The sequence below is a fragment of the Gadus chalcogrammus genome, chromosome 14, assembly GCF_026213295.1.
Source record: "Gadus chalcogrammus isolate NIFS_2021 chromosome 14, NIFS_Gcha_1.0, whole genome shotgun sequence".
Lineage (NCBI taxonomy): Eukaryota > Metazoa > Chordata > Actinopteri > Gadiformes > Gadidae > Gadus > Gadus chalcogrammus.
Window position 1 is genome coordinate 24,640,362 of NC_079425.1, and position 21,493 is coordinate 24,661,854.

Sequence of the window (21,493 nt, forward strand, 5' to 3'; positions counted from 1 at the left end):
GCAGCTATTCCCACCGGCCCACTAAGAAGCTCTTTAGTCCTGATGAATCCCACTGCGTGGGCATATTCCCACACACACGGTAACCTAACACACACACACACTCAGAAGAGCGCATGCACACACACACACGGTAACCAAACACACACACACACTCAGAAGAGCGCATGCACACACACACAAGGTAACCAAGCACAGACACACTCAGAAGAGCGCATGCACACACACGGTAACCAAACACATACAGTCTCAGAAGAGCGCATGCACACACACACAAAAGGTAACCAAACACACACACAAATGCAAAGCAGCCGTGCCCGTGTCGGCGGGCCGAGGTGTGGCCGTGATCGACCTCCTCTGGACGTTATTTGCCTGGAGGGCGGCGGGAGAGTCCTCCGCTCAGCCGCCGGCGGTAGCCACATTCATTATTCATCGTTTAGGGCCCGGCGGATAACGAGGCGCACACACACACACACACACACACATACACACACACACTTTGCTACAGAGACTATGTCATGGCTGTTTCTAAACGGCATGAAGTTATCCATGATGTCACGCATGACATCATGGATGATGTCATGCCTTTAGGGAACGGCCATCGCGTGAAATGACGCCTGCTGAATTGGGCCGAGGTGTTTCCTCTCCTTCCGTGGAACGGGAGAGCACACAATGGGTATTGTTGACGCGTATAAATATATGCCTTCCATCGTCACCATAAGTATTGTGTATTCAGAGGCAGCCAATGGGATGTCCCTGAATGAGCATGTGACCTAGAGGCGAGTTCAAATACGCAGGTGTTTAATAAACGACTACGAGTTCCAGTCAAACAGCACTAATGCCCCACTGTGTGTTATTTTCGTCTGTATACTATTTTGGCCTAGCACTGGGTATGACACATGAAGACATGTGGTAGAAGAGACCGGAGAAGAGATCTGAAGTGAGTGAGAACCAGGGCACGTCTGTGTGGCGACGTTGTGTGTGCGTGTGTGTGCACACGTGTGTGTGTGCACGTGCGTATGTGTGCGTGGGCTCGCACGTGCACCTCTCTCCCATCTGTGTTTTCGTACATACTGTATACTGAAGATGCAATAGTACCGTCTGGAGTCCTACAAACTGCGTGTGCGTGCACGTAACGCTGACCTGTTGTACCAGTTGAAGAGGAGCCAGTTCACCCCCTCCAGCTGATAGTCCCTGAGGCTGTTTCCGTTGCGGTACTGTCTGGACTGATCCCTCTTCTTCCACAGGTTGGCTGGAGGACGCTCCTGGGAGAGAGGGACACCGTCCCAGGCATTAAGGGCCGGTTCCCACATGGCCAACATCGGTTCATATGCACGTTGATTTCTGCTTTCTTTTTTGAGATCCTTCTTATTGTACACAGTTTGGTGCAGGAAATAAATAGATCAGCAAGGAACCTATCAATAACATTAATATGTCGATATACCAAAAAGGCAAAGTAAATTAAAGACAGAATTCAGGAGGAAGTAATAGACCGAAAACTATTTCAACTTTATTCAAACTGTAAGACAAGACCTGGGACCCGGCAGCATTAAAATGAGCCTCCGATTTAGCATAATAGTTAGCATAATCAGGCTAGAACCTTTAGTTCCCAGATCATCAGAGAGGCTGCGTGTTCATTCTAGTATTCTCGTAGCACGAGCGTTCGAGGGATCTAGGATTGCATGCATAATATTAAATAGCTGTTGCCAGAGGCACGTGTAACAGAGACGGAGTAAGAAAATAAAAACGGGAATAGATTCAGAAACAGAACCCGATGACAGCAGGGAACAATTACCCAATGAGAAAAACTAAGCAGGTGAGGAACAGGATAAAAAGAGGATTTAATGAATTTCTTTTTACTTTTGGGGAATTATTATATTCGGTAAAAGCCAAGAGTTGAATCCCTGGGAAAAGAAGAGTGTGTGTGAGTATGTCGGTACGTGGATGCGCATGCACATGTGGTTCCGTGTGTCCCTGTATATGCATGCGTGTGGGAGTACGTTTGTGCATGTTTGCGTGTGTGTGCACGTGCGGTTGTATGCGTGTGTGGTTGAATGCGTGTGTGTGCACGTGTTGCCGTGCGTGTGTGCGCGCCCCTTACCACCCGTCGCACGTCAGCCTTGATGGCCTGCAGCTGCTCAAACTCCTCGATCTTGCTCTGCTCCACGTCTGCCTTGAGCTCCCAGGTGCTGTCCTCGTAGGGCAGCGAGCACCACTTCACCAGGTAGTAGACCAGGTCCTGGGCGGGAGAGCACAGGGACATGGTGACACCGAGCCCCGGGGTGCAGGCCGCTGCCCGGAGCCGAGAGGAAGCTCAGTGCAGGGCCACATTTGTGAAAGTAGAATACACAAGAAAATGGAGGAGGAATATAGCACGCCACACACACACACACACACACACAAAGTCATATGTTGGTTTCAGTTTCATTCATCATATGTGGGTTCAACACAGGGTTAACGGTAGTGTAAAATGTGTTCAGCTCAGCAGTAAGAGCCTTCGTCTCAATGACAGCACTAGGCCTATATAGATAAAGCACACGCCGTGTACTTGCCTCCCCTGTGTCCTTGTCCTCACAGTAGGACACTTCCAGCACCCGGTCTACCTCCACATAGTCAGGGTTGAAGGGATCCTCCTCCATCTGTGTGGGACAGAGAGCACGCGAGCGAGAGAGCGAGGACGAGATTAGAGAGAGAAAAAAAAAATAGAAATTGCTTCCCACACACCATCTGGAATCTGAACCAAACCTCACTGCTCTTAATTGAGTGTGTGCACGCAGAGATTTAAAAACAAATGCACGCAGATGTGCGTACATGCTGGCACATATTCAAAGCCACTTCACACACACAATTCATTCGACATATTGTGTCACACACACATTCACACACTTGCTTGAGGCATGATATTCTCTTTAATATTACGGACATGTATGTGAGAACATACATTGTGTAAACATACATTCACCAAGTGAGTGTCTAGCTGTGCAGATCATAGGTGCACAAACATGGCGGCAAGAACAATAACACACTCAGGCACAAACGCGCCCCCACACACACACACACACACACACGGGTGCAAACGCACGCCTCCACACACACACACACACAGACACAGGCCCACCCACGCACACACACACACACACACACACACACACACACACACACACACAAAGGCCCACCCACACACTCACACAAACAGGCCCACAAACACACACACACACACACTCTGGCCCAAACACACATAGTAAACTGTAAGGCTGGCTTACGTCTGCGAAGAAGAGGGCCCTCTGAGCCTGTTTGATCTTAAAGCGTTTCAGCTTCTGCTGGATCCTCTTGTCCTTCTCCAGTTGCTGCTCGGTGGCCCACTCACAGTGCAGGTAGGAGCTGTTGGTGGAGAGGAGCACAGACACAGAGACCATTAAAACACACCTTTCAAATCAGCGTCTCGCCGTTCTCCGGGGGAACCCACTTATCACGCCACAGCCCTTTTTATTATTTCCTTTTGTTTAATGATTTGTTTTTCTCTGAACCGTGCACACTGAGAGATGGAGTCACATGCGTTATTTATTTAAAAAAACTGTTCAATTCAGGAACGACAGGCACTGAAATGTGCTCGTGAAAATATGCCGAAATCAGGTGTAATGACAGATTGCCTGCCAGCACAAAAGTAATTGTTTGGTGGGACACAGTGGTAATGAAATGTGTTTTACTAAACCGCTCCTATTAATAAGTACAAATTATATTATTATTTTTATTATTTTATATAACCACCATGGAATGTTACTATTTATGGGCTCAGAGGTAGGCAAGTAGGGTGAATTGTGACTTACTAGTTTTTGTATTTTACAAAATACTCCTCCACTTCCACCACAACCCCAGGAGAGACCTATGGAGAGACAGAACATAAGACTCAATAGACATGACTCACTTACTGCACATTGTTTCAATAGCCATTGTGGCACTCGGTTCATGATAGATTGACATTGAGAAACGGGCATTACATTCTTCCATTATGTATAAAGGTTACAAAGTAACCCATCAGTAATGAGCTTGGAATTCAACAGATCAAAATGCCTGCCAAATAACGCGTCACTTGGCATCATTTATTGAATTCATGCTGCTCTCCCAGTTCCCTTTTTATCTAAATACCCACAAGTTGTACGGAGCCATTTGCACACAAATCAAAAAGGGGAACCACTGTGATACCAGTACTCGAAGGGGGGTGTCGGGGAGGAAGTCTGGATCTACCTCGTTCTTGATCATGCGTGATGACATCACTTTGTCAACAACGGCTGCATCTTCTTCACTGGGATTCTCCTGCAGGGATGAGAGAAGCATGAATGTAAGAATGGCCTTATTCACCCGGGGGCCATCTTCGCTCTAAACACTAGCAGGGTGATGAAACTGAATGCAGAATTGATTGACAAGGATATGAAATAAAGACTGCAATTTTGTGTAAATGAATGTGTTTGGAAAACACATTCAATAAAATACACATTAAGTGTTTGCAAATACACACAATATAAAGTACAGCAGATCCTCTTCATGTTTTAGAAGAGGATTATCATTCAGACCCCATGAATCACCAAGGACATGCTTGCAAGTCCATCCTTCTCAAACATGCCCTCCCGGTCTACAGGTTTAGCTCTTTACAAATATTGCTCTTGCCTTTTAAAGCTCCACACAAATAGTCTTGCAAATAAAGCCAGCAGCCACTGCTTTTAGGCCGGGAGAAATCGGGTAAATACACAACGATATACAATCACGAAGGAGTAGAAAAATGATTCAAAAGGCTGAATAAGGAACCTGTCTCGTTGCCAAACAGCAGGGTTCTCGCTGTAGACAGAACCACGCGTCCATAGTCCACTGAGTTTTGTATTGTCGGTGCACAGCGGCTCACCACAAAGAGCTGGACGGCGGGCTCCTTGCGCACCGCGCCGCCGGTCTTCTTGGCCTTGACGATGACCTTCACCTCCTCGTCCGACAGCCGGGCCTCCACCTCCTCAGAGTACTTCTTCCTCTTCACCTGCCGGTTGGAGCGACGCTTCTGCAGGGAGGAACAAAAACACCACAGAAGAAGTGAGTCGGAGGGCTCTTCTAGAGGTTTAGTCTCTGAGCCAGAAGTGTGTTATTCATTGAATACAATGTGCCGGTGCCAGGGCCGGGTCTGTTTCAGTGGGAAGTGAGTACAGTAGCCTGCGTTCGGGCCTCCAGATGGCCCTACAAATGGAGTGAAAGCAGATGCTAGCTTTGAGGTAGAAGAAGGATCCCAGAATGCATTTTGACTTTCATTTGAACGATGGCCGCCAACGCGAGGCACACAAATGTAATGATATTTTGGCAGAAAAAAAAATAAAAATTCAGTAGTAAATTGTATGTCATGTAAACTATTTACTATATTTTCGCCATTTTTCAATGTCCGTACAACCCGTTTACAAGGTGAATTATTTCCCATTTCTTCGTGTTTGCTTTAACCCTCTGGTTCATAAGAGCCACTACCGCAAGGAGTTTCTCCAACAGGAGCTGTAGAGGGAGAGTCTTTTACCCAACCCAGCAGCACACAAACAGCCCGGTCATACCCAGGCCCAAAGCAAAAAACAAGACATCAACCCTGGACTCTGGGGGCTTTGAACGCGGGCTCTATCCAATAAGCTCCAACGCCACTCTGCCTTTCTGTTGAGCCTTTGTAATGATTGTCTGCGTGGGCAACGCTGCATCCAGCGTCGATACACAAGCCTCAACTAATGATAATGTGCAGTTAATCAACAACAAACGATAGCGAGCTGATTTAATTAGGTGTCCCTTTGGAGGTACACACACACACCTAAGATGGCCCGTCCCACGTACACCAAGAGCAGATATGGCACACTCACACACACACACACACACACACACACACACACACACACACACACACCTCTGTATGTAGTTGGCGAACATATTGGGTTATGTGACAGTTTTCTACCTGCATCAGGGTGAATTGATGTCTTAACCTCAAGTGAGTGGTAAAACCGCGAGCCAGTGTATCTGGCTCTGAACAATCTGAACAATCCATCTCTAATCATGTTGGCGGGATTAAGGAAAATAAAGCAGCCATTTTGAATCTGAATAAATCTTCAGCGCTGCAATAGAGCGAAAATTTAACATTTAAAACAAAATGACAGAAAACATGAGGTACTTAACCAAAGAACCTTACCCTTTAACTCATAGTAATTACATTTACATACAAAAACTCGGCTCACAATGTCATTCTGTGGATTTCAAGTATTCAACAATAATGGTACATTCCCCCGTTTTAAACTTGATATGGATCATTTGGGGCATCAGCAACAGATACAGCTGGGACACCAAAATCAAAATCAGCAACGGATAACGTAGAGACAAATCCAGGGAACAAGACACCGGAGGAGGGGAGATGTGCTCATGACATCGGAGGCCCAGATTCAGTCTGGCCAGCTGCCGTGGAAATCGATGACTAAGGTCAACGGAGCCCTTGGTTTAGAGCACTAACCCCCCATTTGCCTGACGTTTAACCACAGCGAATCTGGTTTCAGTAAAAAAGAATTAAGCTATACCAGAGGCTGAAATGAGCCATCAGCAGGCCGTTTTAATTAGGCTAAATCGTGTAATACTGTTGGCATAATTATGTCCCTCCCAGACAGAGGCGTAGCGGCGACTGGTAGTCGAGAGGCAGAGAGAGCATCAGCATTAATCCTCAACAACTAGACGGGCCGCGCACCAGTGTGAATAATGATCGCTCTGTTCTTTTAATCAACAACAGTCACTGCGTGTAGGTTTTATTCCCTTCTCAAGAAAACACAAACCCATCAGAGGAATGTATAATTACCCTGGGCTGTTTGGATGCGTGTAGTAAAAGTTCATATCTGGGCAGGACTGCAGCTTTCTGGGAAGATGGTTATAAGTATCGGGCTGCATGTGGCTCAGGAGGTAGAGCGGGTTGGCTGGTAACCGGAAGGTTGCTAGTTCGATCCCTGGCCCCTCGAGGTGATCGAGGTTTCCCTGAGCAAAACACCTCGCTCTTACTGCGCCTGACGAGTTGACTGTCGCCTTGTGTGGCTGACACCACTGTCGGTGTGTTAATGCGTGCATGAATGAGTGAATGTTGGGTTATATTGTAAAGGGTTAGGAGTGGCCAATGGTTAGAAAAGCACTATACAAATGCAGTCGGTAGTGCATTGGTAGTGGACATAACTGATGGAAAAGTGCGTTGCAATCCTATATTAATCCCTTCCACCCTTCATCCTGGACTGCCCATGTTGTGCGAGTGCCGGTGATTTAATCTCCAATACATTAAAGAGCATTTGGTGGCGTGTCCGCCCCACACAATCACACCCAGAGCATACCTGCATGCTGACGCTAGACCTCTATGCACATCCGGGAGGGTTCAACGGATCAATGCCAGCCATCGCCCTTAGCGACGGTCATATACTGTACGTTAGGAACTTGCCGCGTACTCGCTTTTGTGTTGAGACCAGGCTACGATATTAATAACAGACATATTCAAACGTTTAATTTGCAGCAGGGTGCTACGTGGTGTAATACAGAGTGGCAGTAGCATTAAGAACCAGTGCCTCGCTGTAACCTGCTTCAATCAGCTGTATTACAGAGGTAAGGTGCTCTTCTAAATGGTAAATGGACTACGTTTATGCAGCACTTTTCTAACCAGTGGCCAGTCAAAGCGTTTACCCACATGATGATGATGCCCACATGACCTATGGGTGGACCAGAGGGGAATTTCTCTTGAGGTGCCAGATCTAGCTTTCCCCCACCGCTAGTGGGAAGGCTGCTGGGGCTAAGGATGAATTAGAGTGGTACCAGTGCAACAGAGGGGTTCCCTCACGGGCCCTTACGGAGACACAGGGAACACGGGGATGGAAAGAGAGAACAGAGAGTAGCCAGGGCTGGGGATTGCAAAAGCAACCTGCGACATGTGGGTTCTGGGCTCATCCCATGGTTAATATTTAGAGAGAGAGAATGGAAACGTGGGGGTTCCCCCCAGCTGTCTATAGGCGAGGCACAGCGCCTCTGCTAAATTACAGAGAGCCGGTAAAAACAAGAACTGTTTCACGGTTAAAGTCTGTGGAAAAAGGACATTGTTTCCGTCTGTACATGTCAGCATCTGCATTCCATTTGACAGAAAACATAGGCTACTATTTACCTTATATAATGAGCCTTCTTTTATATAGCCTTATATAATACACCATCATTAAATCTAGGGTAACTTTGAGAAACCGACTAGTCAGCTAGTTTTTCGAAAGTACATACGAAAAACATCCCTCCCCTCCTCCCTTAGGCATCACCCTAGAGCCACGCCCCCAAATCATGTGACTAGCTGGCTAGTTTCAGCGATAGGTCTGCATAGACAATGAGTGCATGGGCCAAGTACACACAGGTAGCTAGGAAGTAGTAGTTAGACAGACAGGTAGGCCAGAGTGTCTCTTTTTTCTGACAGTCAGAGCATTTGATTTATTGATTATTGTCGGGAAGTGGAGAGAATTTCATCAAGTAAATACTGTGCCTTCCTTGACTTTAAAATAATACAAGTGTGTAATCAGACAGTGGCCTCTCTCTCTGTGGAGATCTCTGTTCTGTATGTACAGATCTCTGTTCTGTCTCATTATGTACAGTTTTCCCACGCTCCAAAAATGATAAAACTCTGATTGATGGAGAGCTCGCAGAAGCGTTTGACGTCATCAGCGTAAGGAACAAACGCAGCGCCATTCAACGTTAAAGATGCCCCACCGAGGCAGAGAATAACTGCCCCCAATAACACGGGCTGTGGGCATCATCCATGCCTAGGTTGATTTGTGTACGTCAAACTCCTCGAAGCACACCGACTCAGAAAAGTCCCAATAGACGCTGTGCGATTAAGCGATCTAAAGCAAGGCGCGACAGACACACTTTATATAGCGCTTTCCTAACCAGTGGCCACTCAAAGTGCTTTGCATTATTGCCTAACATCACCTATTCATGCAAACCTTCACACACCGACAGCGGAGTCTACCATGCAAAAAAGATGGCGGCCACCTTGTCAGGAGCAGTCAGGGTTAAGTCTTGCTCAGGGACACCTCGACACTCGGCTAGGAGAAGCTGGGGATCGAACTAGCAACCTTCCGGTTACCAGCAAACCCGCTCTACCTCCTGAGTCACATGCCGCCCCATCAGACCCTGAACCCTCCAGGTTCAAGGGTTGTAAACGGCTGGACCCGGACCGGTGATCACCCCCTACTTTGCCGTGCTTTAAACACTATTGTTTTGGTATTTCAGTTCTCAGTAAACACTGCTTGACTCGGACCGGGTAGCTACCCACTCGTTGCCCAACTGAAGGCCGCTTAATGACAGAGCATGAACGCAGAGTAAACACAGCCTGTTATGCTTTTTAATACTTTTATTGGATCGTCGACACACAGTGTCAGCCCATCAAGGTTTTCAGTTCGCTAATTAGATCCAACATGAAATATGTCTCTGTGGGACGCATTAGTTCTCTTAATAATTATTTGAATAATTGTCGCTAGGTAAGATCTACACTGTATGATCAAAGAGCTATCATTTCAAGCGATAGCTCCGATGATTAATTTAAGTGTCATTCGTTAGGAATGCCATCCCCATTCGTCAGCTCTTAATGAGTGAAACGTGAGAATGCCGACGTGACTGGGCTGCATGAGACAATTACGCATTTAGACCGCTCTCGCTTCATTTCTAACCAACCAGGGAACCTCTTCTGAGTGGTTGGAATAATCCATCACACCTGTCCATCAAATCTGTCCACACAGCACTATAAAAGCTCCACACCCACAATGCAACACTTATTGATGGAAGAGATAATTCTGGGGAGTTATTTTGGGTGTCTAGGAGGAAGAACTTCCTCACCACTGAACTCTTCTTTTGCGTTTTTTGACTAGCAGTCTCAGAATAAAGCAGCCTCTAAATATCGGCAAGAATGAGATGGTTTCATAGCAACGATGTTGTTTAACTTCTACATAAAAACCGGGTGTCAGACAGCAATATGCCAGGCTGCAGTGAAGTGGCCGCTCTATTATTGATTATTGATCATATATGACGTTGTGCGTTTTGTTCTGTTCGTTAGTGTCTCACCGCGTCGTCGTCTTTGGAGGAGCGCCTCTGGGGAGGGTCGTCGTCCTCGTCCCCCGAGGACTCAGGCTTTCGTTTCTTCTTCTTTCCGATCTTGATGACAATTTTCCTGGAGGGGAGAAAATGGAAATAATTCAAACCTGAGCCGCTTGATAACGTTCTCTCTTCATCTAGTGAGAGGCAGCCTGCTGTACCTCGACATACAATTTGAAAAACGTTATACAATATATGAAGATGCAATATAATATATTATTCCCCCTCAATATGTCAAAGCAAATACATACACACGCACACAATGGGGGCATTAAATAATTCATTGTATGTCATGTTCTGTGATGCCTTAAATTTAAACAACGCTCCGCTGGTATGTATTTCCATGCCATCTTCAAAAGGAAACATTATCGCTTGGCAAAGAAAACGCATTTGGCCAATTGTTGTAGCATGAGAGGCATGTTGATAAGTCAGGACTCCGCATGGGGAAGTCGGGTTGGATGTCACACATTCATACAGACAAGTAGCACAAATAAACTGGGGGATTTGTTCTTTCCTTTATGTAGTACAACAGCGTTTAAGCTGAGTGTGTGTGTGTGTGTGTGTGTGTGTGTGTGTGTGTGTGTGTGTGTGTGTGTGTGTGTGTGTGTGTGTGTGTGTGTGTGTGTGTGTGTGTGTGTGTGTGTGTGTGTGTGTGTGTGTGTGTGTGTGTGTGTGTGTCTCTAGACCCAAGTCTGGTGTCAGTGCATTTGTCTGTTCTGTCATTTTCAACAGCCCTGAGTGGCTCTATATCAGGGCTCACGAGACCCGACTCATCGGCTCCAAACACAATATCTGCTTCCAAATAAACTGTTCTCTTCTCATCCACTCTCATCATTCCTCTCTGAGGAGCCTAATGGAAGTCGACCAGAGATGCTCCTCTGGATCCACAAACGCAGAAGTGAGCCTTGTAACACAAGCTGAAGCAACCCTACTGAAAAAGCTTCAAGGGGCTTTCTTCTCATCCCAACAACAGAGATGTACGGAGAATAACAAAAAGGGAGTGGCAAACCTCACATTGGACCAATCACGCGTCCACAACATGCCGAGGAGCCGCATGAGAAAAGGAAGTTTTACCCAAACATTTGAGAAAGGACAGAGTTAGTAACACGTAAGAACAGTGTGCATGGCCACACCTTCAAAATATAAAACCAGAACATGTAGGAACACATCAAAAAATAAAACGCAGCAAATTAGCCAAACTAATTCTACACTTCATCCGCATTGAAGCAGCCTTGTATGCATCCATGTCTTGGTCTAAACATACTAAATTGAACAGGAAGTATTATGATTTCAAAGGGTTAGGGGTAAGGCCGCATATCCACCACAACCACAGTGACCAGGCACCAACAGCAGACTACAGACGAATGCCAACTTGTTTGACGACTCTCGTGTCACCAAATAGGTCTCTATAAGCCTTGATTAATTGAGGATGTAGAGGGTTGCAAACACGACACACAAGACCGTATTACCAAATATAATCCTTAGGCTGTCTGTAAAGGGTAATCGAGTCACTTTTACCAGGTCGCAGCTTGCGAAACTCGAAGAAAGAATGCTGTGATAGCATCTAGCATCTAAGGGGCTACAGCTTCAATAGATGGCAGTTGGAATCTAGGAGAAATTAAACCAAATTTTTGGAGTTATAGAATGAAAAAAGGAAGACGCAAGCCATTATGCGATCCCATGGTAGGGCTAATGAGATAAAACTTAAATTATTACCTTATTTAAACATTATTAATTTATTTTGGGTTATGTGGAGGAACCATTTTCCCTAAGCTCGTGTCGGTTACACCAGCCTCATAATGGGGAAGAGGGAAACATATCCACACTGTTGTTCATCAACACGCATGCTCCTATTGGAAAAACATTTATTTCCGGAGATTATTCGACATAGCGAATAAATTGGCACGATAAATATACACATGAGCTCTCGCTAGAAACCAGCGTTTTGTTTATCAATTGTAATCAATCATTTACACAATAATTACACCCGGTCCCCACACACACACACACACACACACACACACACACACACACACACACACACACACACACACACACACACACACACACACACACACACACACACACACACACACACACACACACACACACACACACACCAGCTTGTTGTGTCTTGTCCAGACCCTGACACCATGGTGAACCATGCTCAGCATTCAGCGCTCTAAGCCCGCCACGACCATGACTCAGTAGAAAGCTACCGGTCGGCTTGACCCAACCACAACAAAACCCTAGCCCCTCCGTCCGTCCTTCCCCACTGAACTTCACTTAAGAGGAAGCCAGCGACCAGCCAGCGACGTCCGCTCTGTACAGTTAGATCAGTTCATCAGAGAGCAGAGAATCGACATAGATAAGACACTTTGTTTTAACAAAGACTTTTCAAAAGTAGTACGCAGGCAAACCGCCCCTGCCTACTTGACCACCAATCCTAATTAACATTTGCACAGTGACGCCCGACCAAGCACCAATTACTTTGACGCGAAGCATCTCTCTCTATATCGTCAGTCTGAAAGTAAACCACAGCAAGCCAATAAGAGACATGTCAATATGTGTGATCTAAATCTATGTACAGTTATAACGGCTGCTTGGGAAACAAGAGACGGAGAAACAGAGAGACAGAGAGAGAGAGAGACAGAGAGAGAGAGAGACAGAGACAGAGACACCGGATCGATGCGGAGACACCCCTAAAGAATAGGCTCCGCGCTCCTACAGACGGTATTGGACCGTACAAATCCTCTTGGTGATGACACTTTAGGTTGCCAGGCAACCACGGGGGGCTGATCCGTCTGTGTGGGTGGCTGGGCTGGTAATTACAATGACATCACATCCTGTGCATAATACCACCCGGGAACAACAGACAGCGGCCAATAAACCCCGGGGAGCGGTGAGTATATACGTGCAGGCCGCGCAAGGCAGAGCATTCCCGCGTACACCCGAGCAGGAGTGGTCTGGAATAGCAGGATAACAGTGTCACCTAGAAAGACAGCTGAATATAGCGGGTCCAGAGCGTCTCTCCGTCGGACGCCCTCACAGCAGCAGCAGCAGCAGCCATGAATTAAAAACACGTTTCAGAATCACAACGCTAGCCATGCGAGAATCTGCATACTGGGATGTGTACTGGAGGGCAAGAAGGCCTGAGGCCTTCGTACACGAGCCAAACGTGGACGTGTTGACCCCCTCGACGCCGTGGTGCTATACACAGGCCATGACGACCCACTGGGACATCCAGTGTATTCCCAGCCTGGGCTTGCCGTGGTTAAACTGGGAAGAGGCGTGTCGTCCACGTTGCAACAGCGCCTGCCCTACTTGGCAGCACACAGTGTGCTGGGGACGCATGTTTGCATCACATAACGCACATATAAGTGCATAAAGGGACAATGGAAGAGTGTGTCTGCTCAGACGTCTTTGATTAATCTGTCATAGGCTGCAAGTAGGCCCAGCTCCGTGTTGACGATCGTGTGGGGTGGTTTGGTCACTGTCAAAATGTGTTGCTCAGTGTTTCATGTTATGCGTGTCTGTGTGTGTGTGTGCGTGTCTCACTCTCTCATCCTGAAGGGCTTATTACAACGGTGGCAACAGCCCATGCTAGAAAATCCCCCTTTCTTGTGAATGGAGGTTTGTAATCTCAATCTCAACACAGCGCACCACCGGTGGTAGTAGGTAGAGTAGCAACAAATCACTGTTAGGATAAATACTAGCACAGCACATCCAGCCACACAAGGGATTTGAGTGCGTTAGCAAGTGCGGTATCTGCTCCAGTTAAGGTTGACTTTAAAGAAAAGGAATGGGTTCACACCACACTCTATCAATCTCCATCGTGCATGCATTAGACACCTTCGCGTGGGTGTTCTCAGAAACCCAATCATGTAAAACATGCGCACACGCACGCACACACACACACCAGACACACACGCATGCAGGCACACACGTCATATTGTTAGCGAGTTGTTGCATCATTGATTGCACCCAAATGTATATCCCGGATAGGCTTTAAAGAAAAAAATATTATTAATGGAACAGCTTTCCATATTTTCCCCAAATGAGCCAGTGAGGGAGAGATTAGACGAGAGGAAAGCAGGCGAGCCTGAGATATGAATAGCTGTATGCTGCAGTGCACATGCTACACATAAACCCCCATTTTCTATCTTGTAATTGATCTCATGAGCACCATTTTGTTTAGATTTTTATCCCCCTCTAATACCAAGTGTTCATAACACTGGTTTATACCGTTAAACATTCACAACATGGCCGCCTGGAGGAAATGGTGCATTCACAGCCTGCAGCGTAGTGGGAAGAACTAATATTCAAAACTGAGGGGGGAATGGAAAGAGGTTAGGGGGCAGACAGCAGGAAAGATATCCGATGTGAAGCCTTTTTTTCAGCAGGGAGGTTTGCCAGTTATGCAAATGACATAAAACCATACAATAAAATGAAAAATGTGTTAGGCTATGCTGTGGTATGTTATGCCATGTTTGAGTAAACATGTTTACGTCATAGACCTTATGTCACTACAAGAACGCCATTAACGTGAGTGGTTCATCAGGAAAATGCTATGCTTTAGGTTTCCTTCTGTTCTTCGTTCTGTTGTTGAATTTCCTTTAATGACAATGGGAAGAGCATCAGCAAGAACAGCGTTAGGTAGCTCTGTGTGGCCGCCTACAACAATAAAGGTACCCCGGTTTATCCCAGAAGGAAGGCTAACCGCATCAATGTGGTCGGAACACGCAGTTCACCTCAACACAGGAGTAGGTTCGCTTTTCAAGGGAGGGTGAACAGGTCTTGAGGAAGACTTTCGGCCTTCTGTCTATCAAGCCTGCCTGTTTGTCCGTCTTGTGCCCACAATAACAGCAGCACAAGGAAATCTCACTCCAAACACACAGAACTCAGCGACACACTCTCAAGCCATTGCAGAAATGAAAGTACAAGGCTGGGGTATCCTTGAAGAGCTCAGCGCCGGGCGGAAGTAATGACTCTCCGAGACGGTGAGCTGCAGCCGCCGCCGCCACGCATTCATATTTAATGAGAGAACCTTGGACACACACACACACACACACACACACACACACACACACACACACACACACACACACACACACACACACACACACACACACACACACACACACACACACACACACACACACACACACACACACACACTTCGGTGGTCACTCAAGAGCCAGACCATCGCAATCATAATTATCCAGTTCTTACGAAAAAGAAAAACACCCACCCATCCAACATGGGAGTAAACACAAACAGAAAAAGGGCCATCGCATTGGGAATGTACAAACCCTCAGCAAGACATCAGCCTCCATTTAATTGTAACTTATGACTTATTTTATCTGCAGTTCAATTGAATATGAAGGCAGCGTCTTGACACACAACAGGCTCAGCAAAGCCCTCGTGCAGAGTAGCCTGGGAACCAGTGGCGGGCCAGCCAGGCTCCAGCGTTCAGCTCCGACTCCCTCCACCTCCTTTCAAAGAAATGATTGGAGCTCAGTCTGCTTACACTCGGGGCTGTGTTAACACACAACACCGCCACCTGACCAACAAGAAGAACCTGTACTTCTCTGTGGAAGAGATTGCAAGATAACCAAAACAAAACCTGGTTCTTAGCATAGGCAAAACGCTGAAGATTGATATCCCAGAAGCAGTACATACAGGTCGTGACCTATGTTGTCCCTTCGAGCTCAACCGTCCCTCTCTGTGAATTTGTTTCAAAATGGCAGGAATGTGTGACGTAACGCATGTTATGAAAAGGCCATTGAAACAAAAGCCAGCTCCAAAGACTGGGCCATTCTGTGTGTGAGTGAGTTCCTTTCCTCATGTAGGCCACATTCTGCCACACACACACACACACACAAACACACACACACACACACACACACACACACACACACACAGACACTAAGTAGGTCATCCTTATGAGAAGTGGTTTTGTGATATGCTGTACTTTTTCTCTGTACCACTACAGAAAGGGACTGGAATATTAGCTAATCTGTGTTGTCCTTGGGAATGTATTTATTCAGTCGTTTCCAGCTCAGCCGTGGCCATGGCAGTGTCAAGCTAAACATGCAGTTTATTTCTTCCATTGCTTTCAGTGACATTGTTGCTTAAATCGAGGGATGTGGCAACTGAGAAAAAAAACGCTTCAGGAAGTCAACATAGAAAGCGCCAGAGTCAAGGTGGTATTTTCTCGCACGCGCGCACACACACACACACACACACACACACACACACACACACACACACACACACACACACACACACACACACACACACACACACACACACACACACACACACACACACACACACACCATTCTGCTAAATCGAAAGACATGAATGAATCACAGGTTTAGCTTAAAGGGAAGGGCACCTTATGCTCAGCAGCATGAGGTGTCAAAAGCAATGCTTGAAAAAACGGTACCATGAAGTAGACATGGAATGGACCTGTTTACCATCATGGTTAGTAAAACCTAGTTGATAGTCGCTGTGCAAGAACCCACCCAAAGTGGTGGCACTCAGAGCTGAGGGCCAGATCCATGCTGTGAGGGCCAAGAGGCACACTTTGAGACGTGAAGGCTGCCCTGGATCCTGATGTCCCTCTATAGATCTATAGATCCGCGTCGACCCCTGAGTGAGCCAGACGTCTCAAGTCTCCCTTACACTAGCGGCAACCTTTACATTGCTCACACCACACACACACACACACACACACTAAACACAACTTGTTTGTCTGTACCAGTGCCTAGGACTGGTTTATTCTTATGGTGTGCTGTAAATACAACTGAACTTTGAACTGTCCTTTCAGCAACCGCTTTTCCACTCGAAGAAACTGCAAGCTAGCAACATTAAAAGTCAAGCTCCTGAATAAGGGTTCAAGTTAAGAATACTAATTCAAAATTCGAAAAATGGAAATTAGTCTAAATCTTAGTCATCTGGTGAAATAAAAAAAACATAAAACAATGTTTCTAAGGATTTCTCCAAAAACAAAAAACACACACACATCTTCTGAGTCGACCGCACACAGTCAAAACAGTCAGACTGACAACGATGCCTCACTCACAGTATGCACCACACACTGCCAACACAGTCAGACCCACAACGAGGCTCCACAGTAACACAACGCACAGACATCAGTCAGACCCACAGCGACGCTACACACTACGCACCGCACACAAGACAGACCCACAACCACGCCTCACTCCACGCACACACTGCACACAAACAACACAAGTCAGACCCGCAGTGATGCCTCACTCACTGCTCACACCGTCGGCCCAGAGGAGAACAATAAGTGCTACATACCCGATCTTGGCCTTCTGCCTGATCTTGGCGGAGGGCACGATGCAGACCTTCTTGGAGGACTTGCTCTTGACGCGGGCCTTGCTGCTGGCCTTGCGCTCGCGCTCCATCTCCCGCTGGGCCTTGCGCATCGCCGACGACGAGCTGGGGAAGCTCTCGGGGCTCATGACCCGGGGGATGTTCTTCTCCCCGCGCTGCCGGGCCTTGGCGATGGCCTCCGAGATGATGCGATTGGCCTTCTCCTGCTTGTCCTCCGTCGCCTCCATCAGCTGCTGCTGCAGCAGCGCCGCCTGCTGGGACGAATGGGGCGGCGGCGGCGGCAGGGCGGACCCCCTCCGCTGGCTCTTCTTCTCCGACGAAGAGCTGGAGGACGAAGACGAGGACGACGAGGACGACGAGGAAGAGGACGAGCTGCTCTTCAGCGGGGGGCTGACCACCTGCTGGTTGCTACTGGGACCGTTGGCATTCTTGCGAGGCTGATGTAGGAGAGAGAGAGAGAGAGAGAGAGAGAGAGAGACACACACACAAGGGGGGGTGAGTCTCCACGGTCTACTATGTCATCACAGACTGGTCTTTAAGATGCCTTGACCAGGCTCTCACTTATAAAGGGGTGATGTCATTATGGTAGGACGGTGGAACAACAAGCAGGTGGGTTTTATAATTCTACTTTGTGTTGACTTCAGGGAGGCTCTTGGGAGCTAGAGTTGCGGTGGCTAACCGTGCCGTACGTCGAGCACACTGAAGGTAGGTCAGTCACTCTGACCAATCAGAACACCTGCTGACTTCAATCATTAACTCACCTTCACCGGGGAAGGGAGGGGCGTGTCTTTGGTATCAACTGGGTGGTAATTGGTTGGAATCTAAGCATGCATTGATAGGCTTGTTTGGAGAGTAACCCGTTCCAGTAGGTTCCCAGCACCACGTGTTTTAATAAGTATAACTTCCATTGGAAGAGATATTGAAGATATCCCCAAAAAGATTTGGAAGAAGTAGGTTTAAGCCGCGTATGCAAACTATACTTTGTGTACAATACGACAACAACGACAACAATATAAATTCTCCCAATGAGCTCCCTTCATCTTAATCAGATCAAATCAAAAGAACCGAGGAAGATAGTGAATTCTAATGTTAAAATAGAATCACACATAGATTACAAGAAGACTTGCAAGAGCTGTGGCAGAAGAAATGTAAGTTCATATCCACTATGTTGCCACTCTTTAAAACTCCATTTCCATATCGACTTCCACTTATCTGCAACAAAAACAAAAAAGACATCCGTTGTTTCTAGCTTTGCGTGAGCTATCTTTAATGCGCCCATATAAGGTGATGTTTCCTCTCAGGAATAAAATAACATACAATAATGCAAGGGCAAGGCCGGCCCAAAAACCGGTGTGTGCGTCATGCCTTTGGGGTCGCGTTTCATAACACGCAGCACAGGAACATTAAGGGAAAGTCGGAACGCAGGGCAACGTCGGGGCGAGCAGCATCGCTTCCTAGGCCCACAGCCATTGGATGAGAGGCACAATGCATGCTTTGTTACCGTTACAGGAAATAGTGGCAGAAGCATGAGATCAGGTGTAATTATGCTGCAGGAGCACAAAACACACATGGAGCACGGCTTACGTTCAAAACAGAGAAGCAAAAGTTTATTTGGTAGCAAAAGATCTTTGAACTGCTGTGCAAACCCCTTGTCTGCTTTGTGTCTCATTGTGTCTGTGTGTGTGGGGGGGATACACAGCATTGCCTCATGTGTCTTGTACATTTATCTCCCTCTTTTCCACCCACACACACACACACACGTGAGTTATGTTATGCTGGGTCGACATCACAGGATGATTAGCCAGATTCTGGGCCAGATTCCCCTTCTGACTCTGGTCAGCAAAGCGCTGATTGGTTGAAGGTTCTAACATGGGAGTTTTAGCCAGATGATCCTGTGGTGTTTGGAGTGTCAAGAGTGTTATTTAGCGATCGGGGTCTCACTGATACAAAATCTCAAACATTCTTTTGAATTGTTTGGCGTGTGGTGTACTGTGTTGGCTAAATCGTTTCCTTCCGCTCACTTAACGACCAAAACAGTCAAATTCATCCTAAGCTATTGTGAGATCTCTGACTTGTCTCTAAGAGTGTACCCAACATTAGGGGTCAACATGGCGACAATATGAGATGTATTATGAGATAGTATGAGGTTTATATGTATTCAAGAACTGTTTCGCTTGGGGCCTTAACTCAAACTCAAACATAAGCAGAGGCATGACTGGGGAGTTTTAAGATAGGGCCTGTTTCAAAGTCATTCATCGAGCCTGTAAAGACGACTGCTAAGAACCCCTGGAGCAGAACTCTATTGAATCCAACAGGAACACATTAACATGCTGTTCCTGTTGGTGGGCCTTCTGTTTAAGGAGGGATCAACGGCATAGACTGTGAGACTGTTGCATTCGTAAATTATCCAGCGCACCTGATGGGCAATAATATGTGAATAATACATGACGAGACTGCTATGTATTATTTACATATAAATGACCTCTGCGCGAGTGCCCGCATGCAACCACACACACACACGTCAACGTGCAAATACACACACACACACACACACACATATACTATCCATAAATGTCCAGACGTACTCAACTAAACACAGCAAAACACACACACACAAATGCGGAAGCACACACACACCTAACCCACACACGTGCATTGACAAACGCGGAAACATACACACACACACACACACACACGTACACACACTTGAATGAGAATTCTCGCAAACCATACGATTTAAACAAAATGGGGGAGGGTAATGTAAGCAGTGATTTATTCATTCATTCAAAACATAAAAACACACTGTCAGCCACACACACACACACACACACACACATACAGACACACAGTCTCCCTGCCATCCCCCCAAGAAGCTGTGTTTCTTGGTGAAACAAGATGAAAAGGTGATTAAAACCCAATGAGCTCCACGCTGGAATGTTCTTATTAAAGTTTGAGGCAATACGGGGGAGCCAGGGGGGGAGGTGAGAGTAGAATGGCGAGGAGGGGGGAGAACGAGAGGCAGCGGAAGAGAACAACACACGACAACAAGAGAGGAGGCTCAGCAGAAAAGTAAAGCGACGTGGACACCGACAGGGGCAGAGTCGGAAGATGAAATGCACCAAAATGGACAGAGTGCTGCAGCTGTGAGATACATCTATAAATAACTGAAATTACAGGCTGCCAGCACTGCAGTGATTTCAATCTGTCTGCATGCAGTCCCATTAAAAACAATGGGACCAGGGCAGGAGAAGCACACGACAAGGAGGCTATGTGGGCCAGCCACTCGCTCGCTCTCTCGCTCTCCGGTGGCTCGGCCGCGAGCAATCATTAAAAGAGATATACGGGCAGAGCGAGCCTTGTCAACACTCCACAGTAGGACACAGGCACACACTAACACGAACACACACAGCGTGGAATCGCTCCGAGGCGAGGAGGCTGTAAAGAGTGGAAAAACAAGGCATGAAATGAGCAGAGGGGGGAGGGAGGGAGGGAGAGAGGGGGTGACGACAAAAGGGAGAATCCGGTGGAGCTACTATGTCTACATAAGGCCCACATACACGCAGCTAAGCAAATGAGTATGGGTGAGGGGGAGGGGGAGGGTGAGGAGAGGGAGGGAATGAAAAAAGGAAAACAGCAATACGTTCAAGATGGCGGCGGTGCAGCATGAACCAGTAGCAGAAGAGGTTGTTCAGTTGCTCAGTTCCTGCCAGCCCCTCCTCCCTCCCTCCCACCCTCCCTCCCTCCCTCCCTCCCTCCCTCTCACTCTCTCTCTCACTCAGCTCTCTGTGCGGCTCACTTACCCTTCCTCTTGGCCTCTTCACTGTAGACATGGTGCTTTTTTTCTCTCTTTTCCTCCCCCTCTCCAACAGCCTAACAAAAGCCTTGCCCTTTCGCCCGGTTTTTTTTTGTCTCTATCTCCCTCCCTCCCCCCCCTCGCTCACTCACTCACTCACTCACTCTCTCTCACACGCTCGCTCACTCTGTC

General features: G+C 47.1%; 1 protein-coding gene across 7 annotated transcripts in view; it reads right to left on the bottom strand.

Moving 5' to 3' along the window:
- chd9 (chromodomain helicase DNA binding protein 9) overlaps positions 1-21,493 on the bottom strand; it is an 83,720-nt gene that overhangs the window by 38,205 nt on the left and 24,022 nt on the right. For 6 of the 7 annotated variants that reach the window (XM_056608328.1, XM_056608326.1, XM_056608322.1 and 3 more), the window contains exons 3-11: positions 17,473-17,945; positions 10,111-10,216; positions 4,895-5,041; positions 4,243-4,311; positions 3,825-3,880; positions 3,261-3,378; positions 2,550-2,636; positions 2,099-2,236; positions 1,141-1,262 (exon numbers count right to left, since the gene is read on the bottom strand). In XM_056608328.1, the coding sequence (XP_056464303.1) occupies positions 1,141-1,262; positions 2,099-2,236; positions 2,550-2,636; positions 3,261-3,378; positions 3,825-3,880; positions 4,243-4,311; positions 4,895-5,041; positions 10,111-10,216; positions 17,473-17,945 (1,316 nt within the window). Of the gene's footprint in view, positions 1-1,140; positions 1,263-2,098; positions 2,237-2,549; positions 2,637-3,260; positions 3,379-3,824; positions 3,881-4,242; positions 4,312-4,894; positions 5,042-10,110; positions 10,217-17,472; positions 17,946-21,308; positions 21,411-21,493 lie in introns of those variants that run through there. The other variant, XM_056608329.1, reaches the window with a different exon arrangement.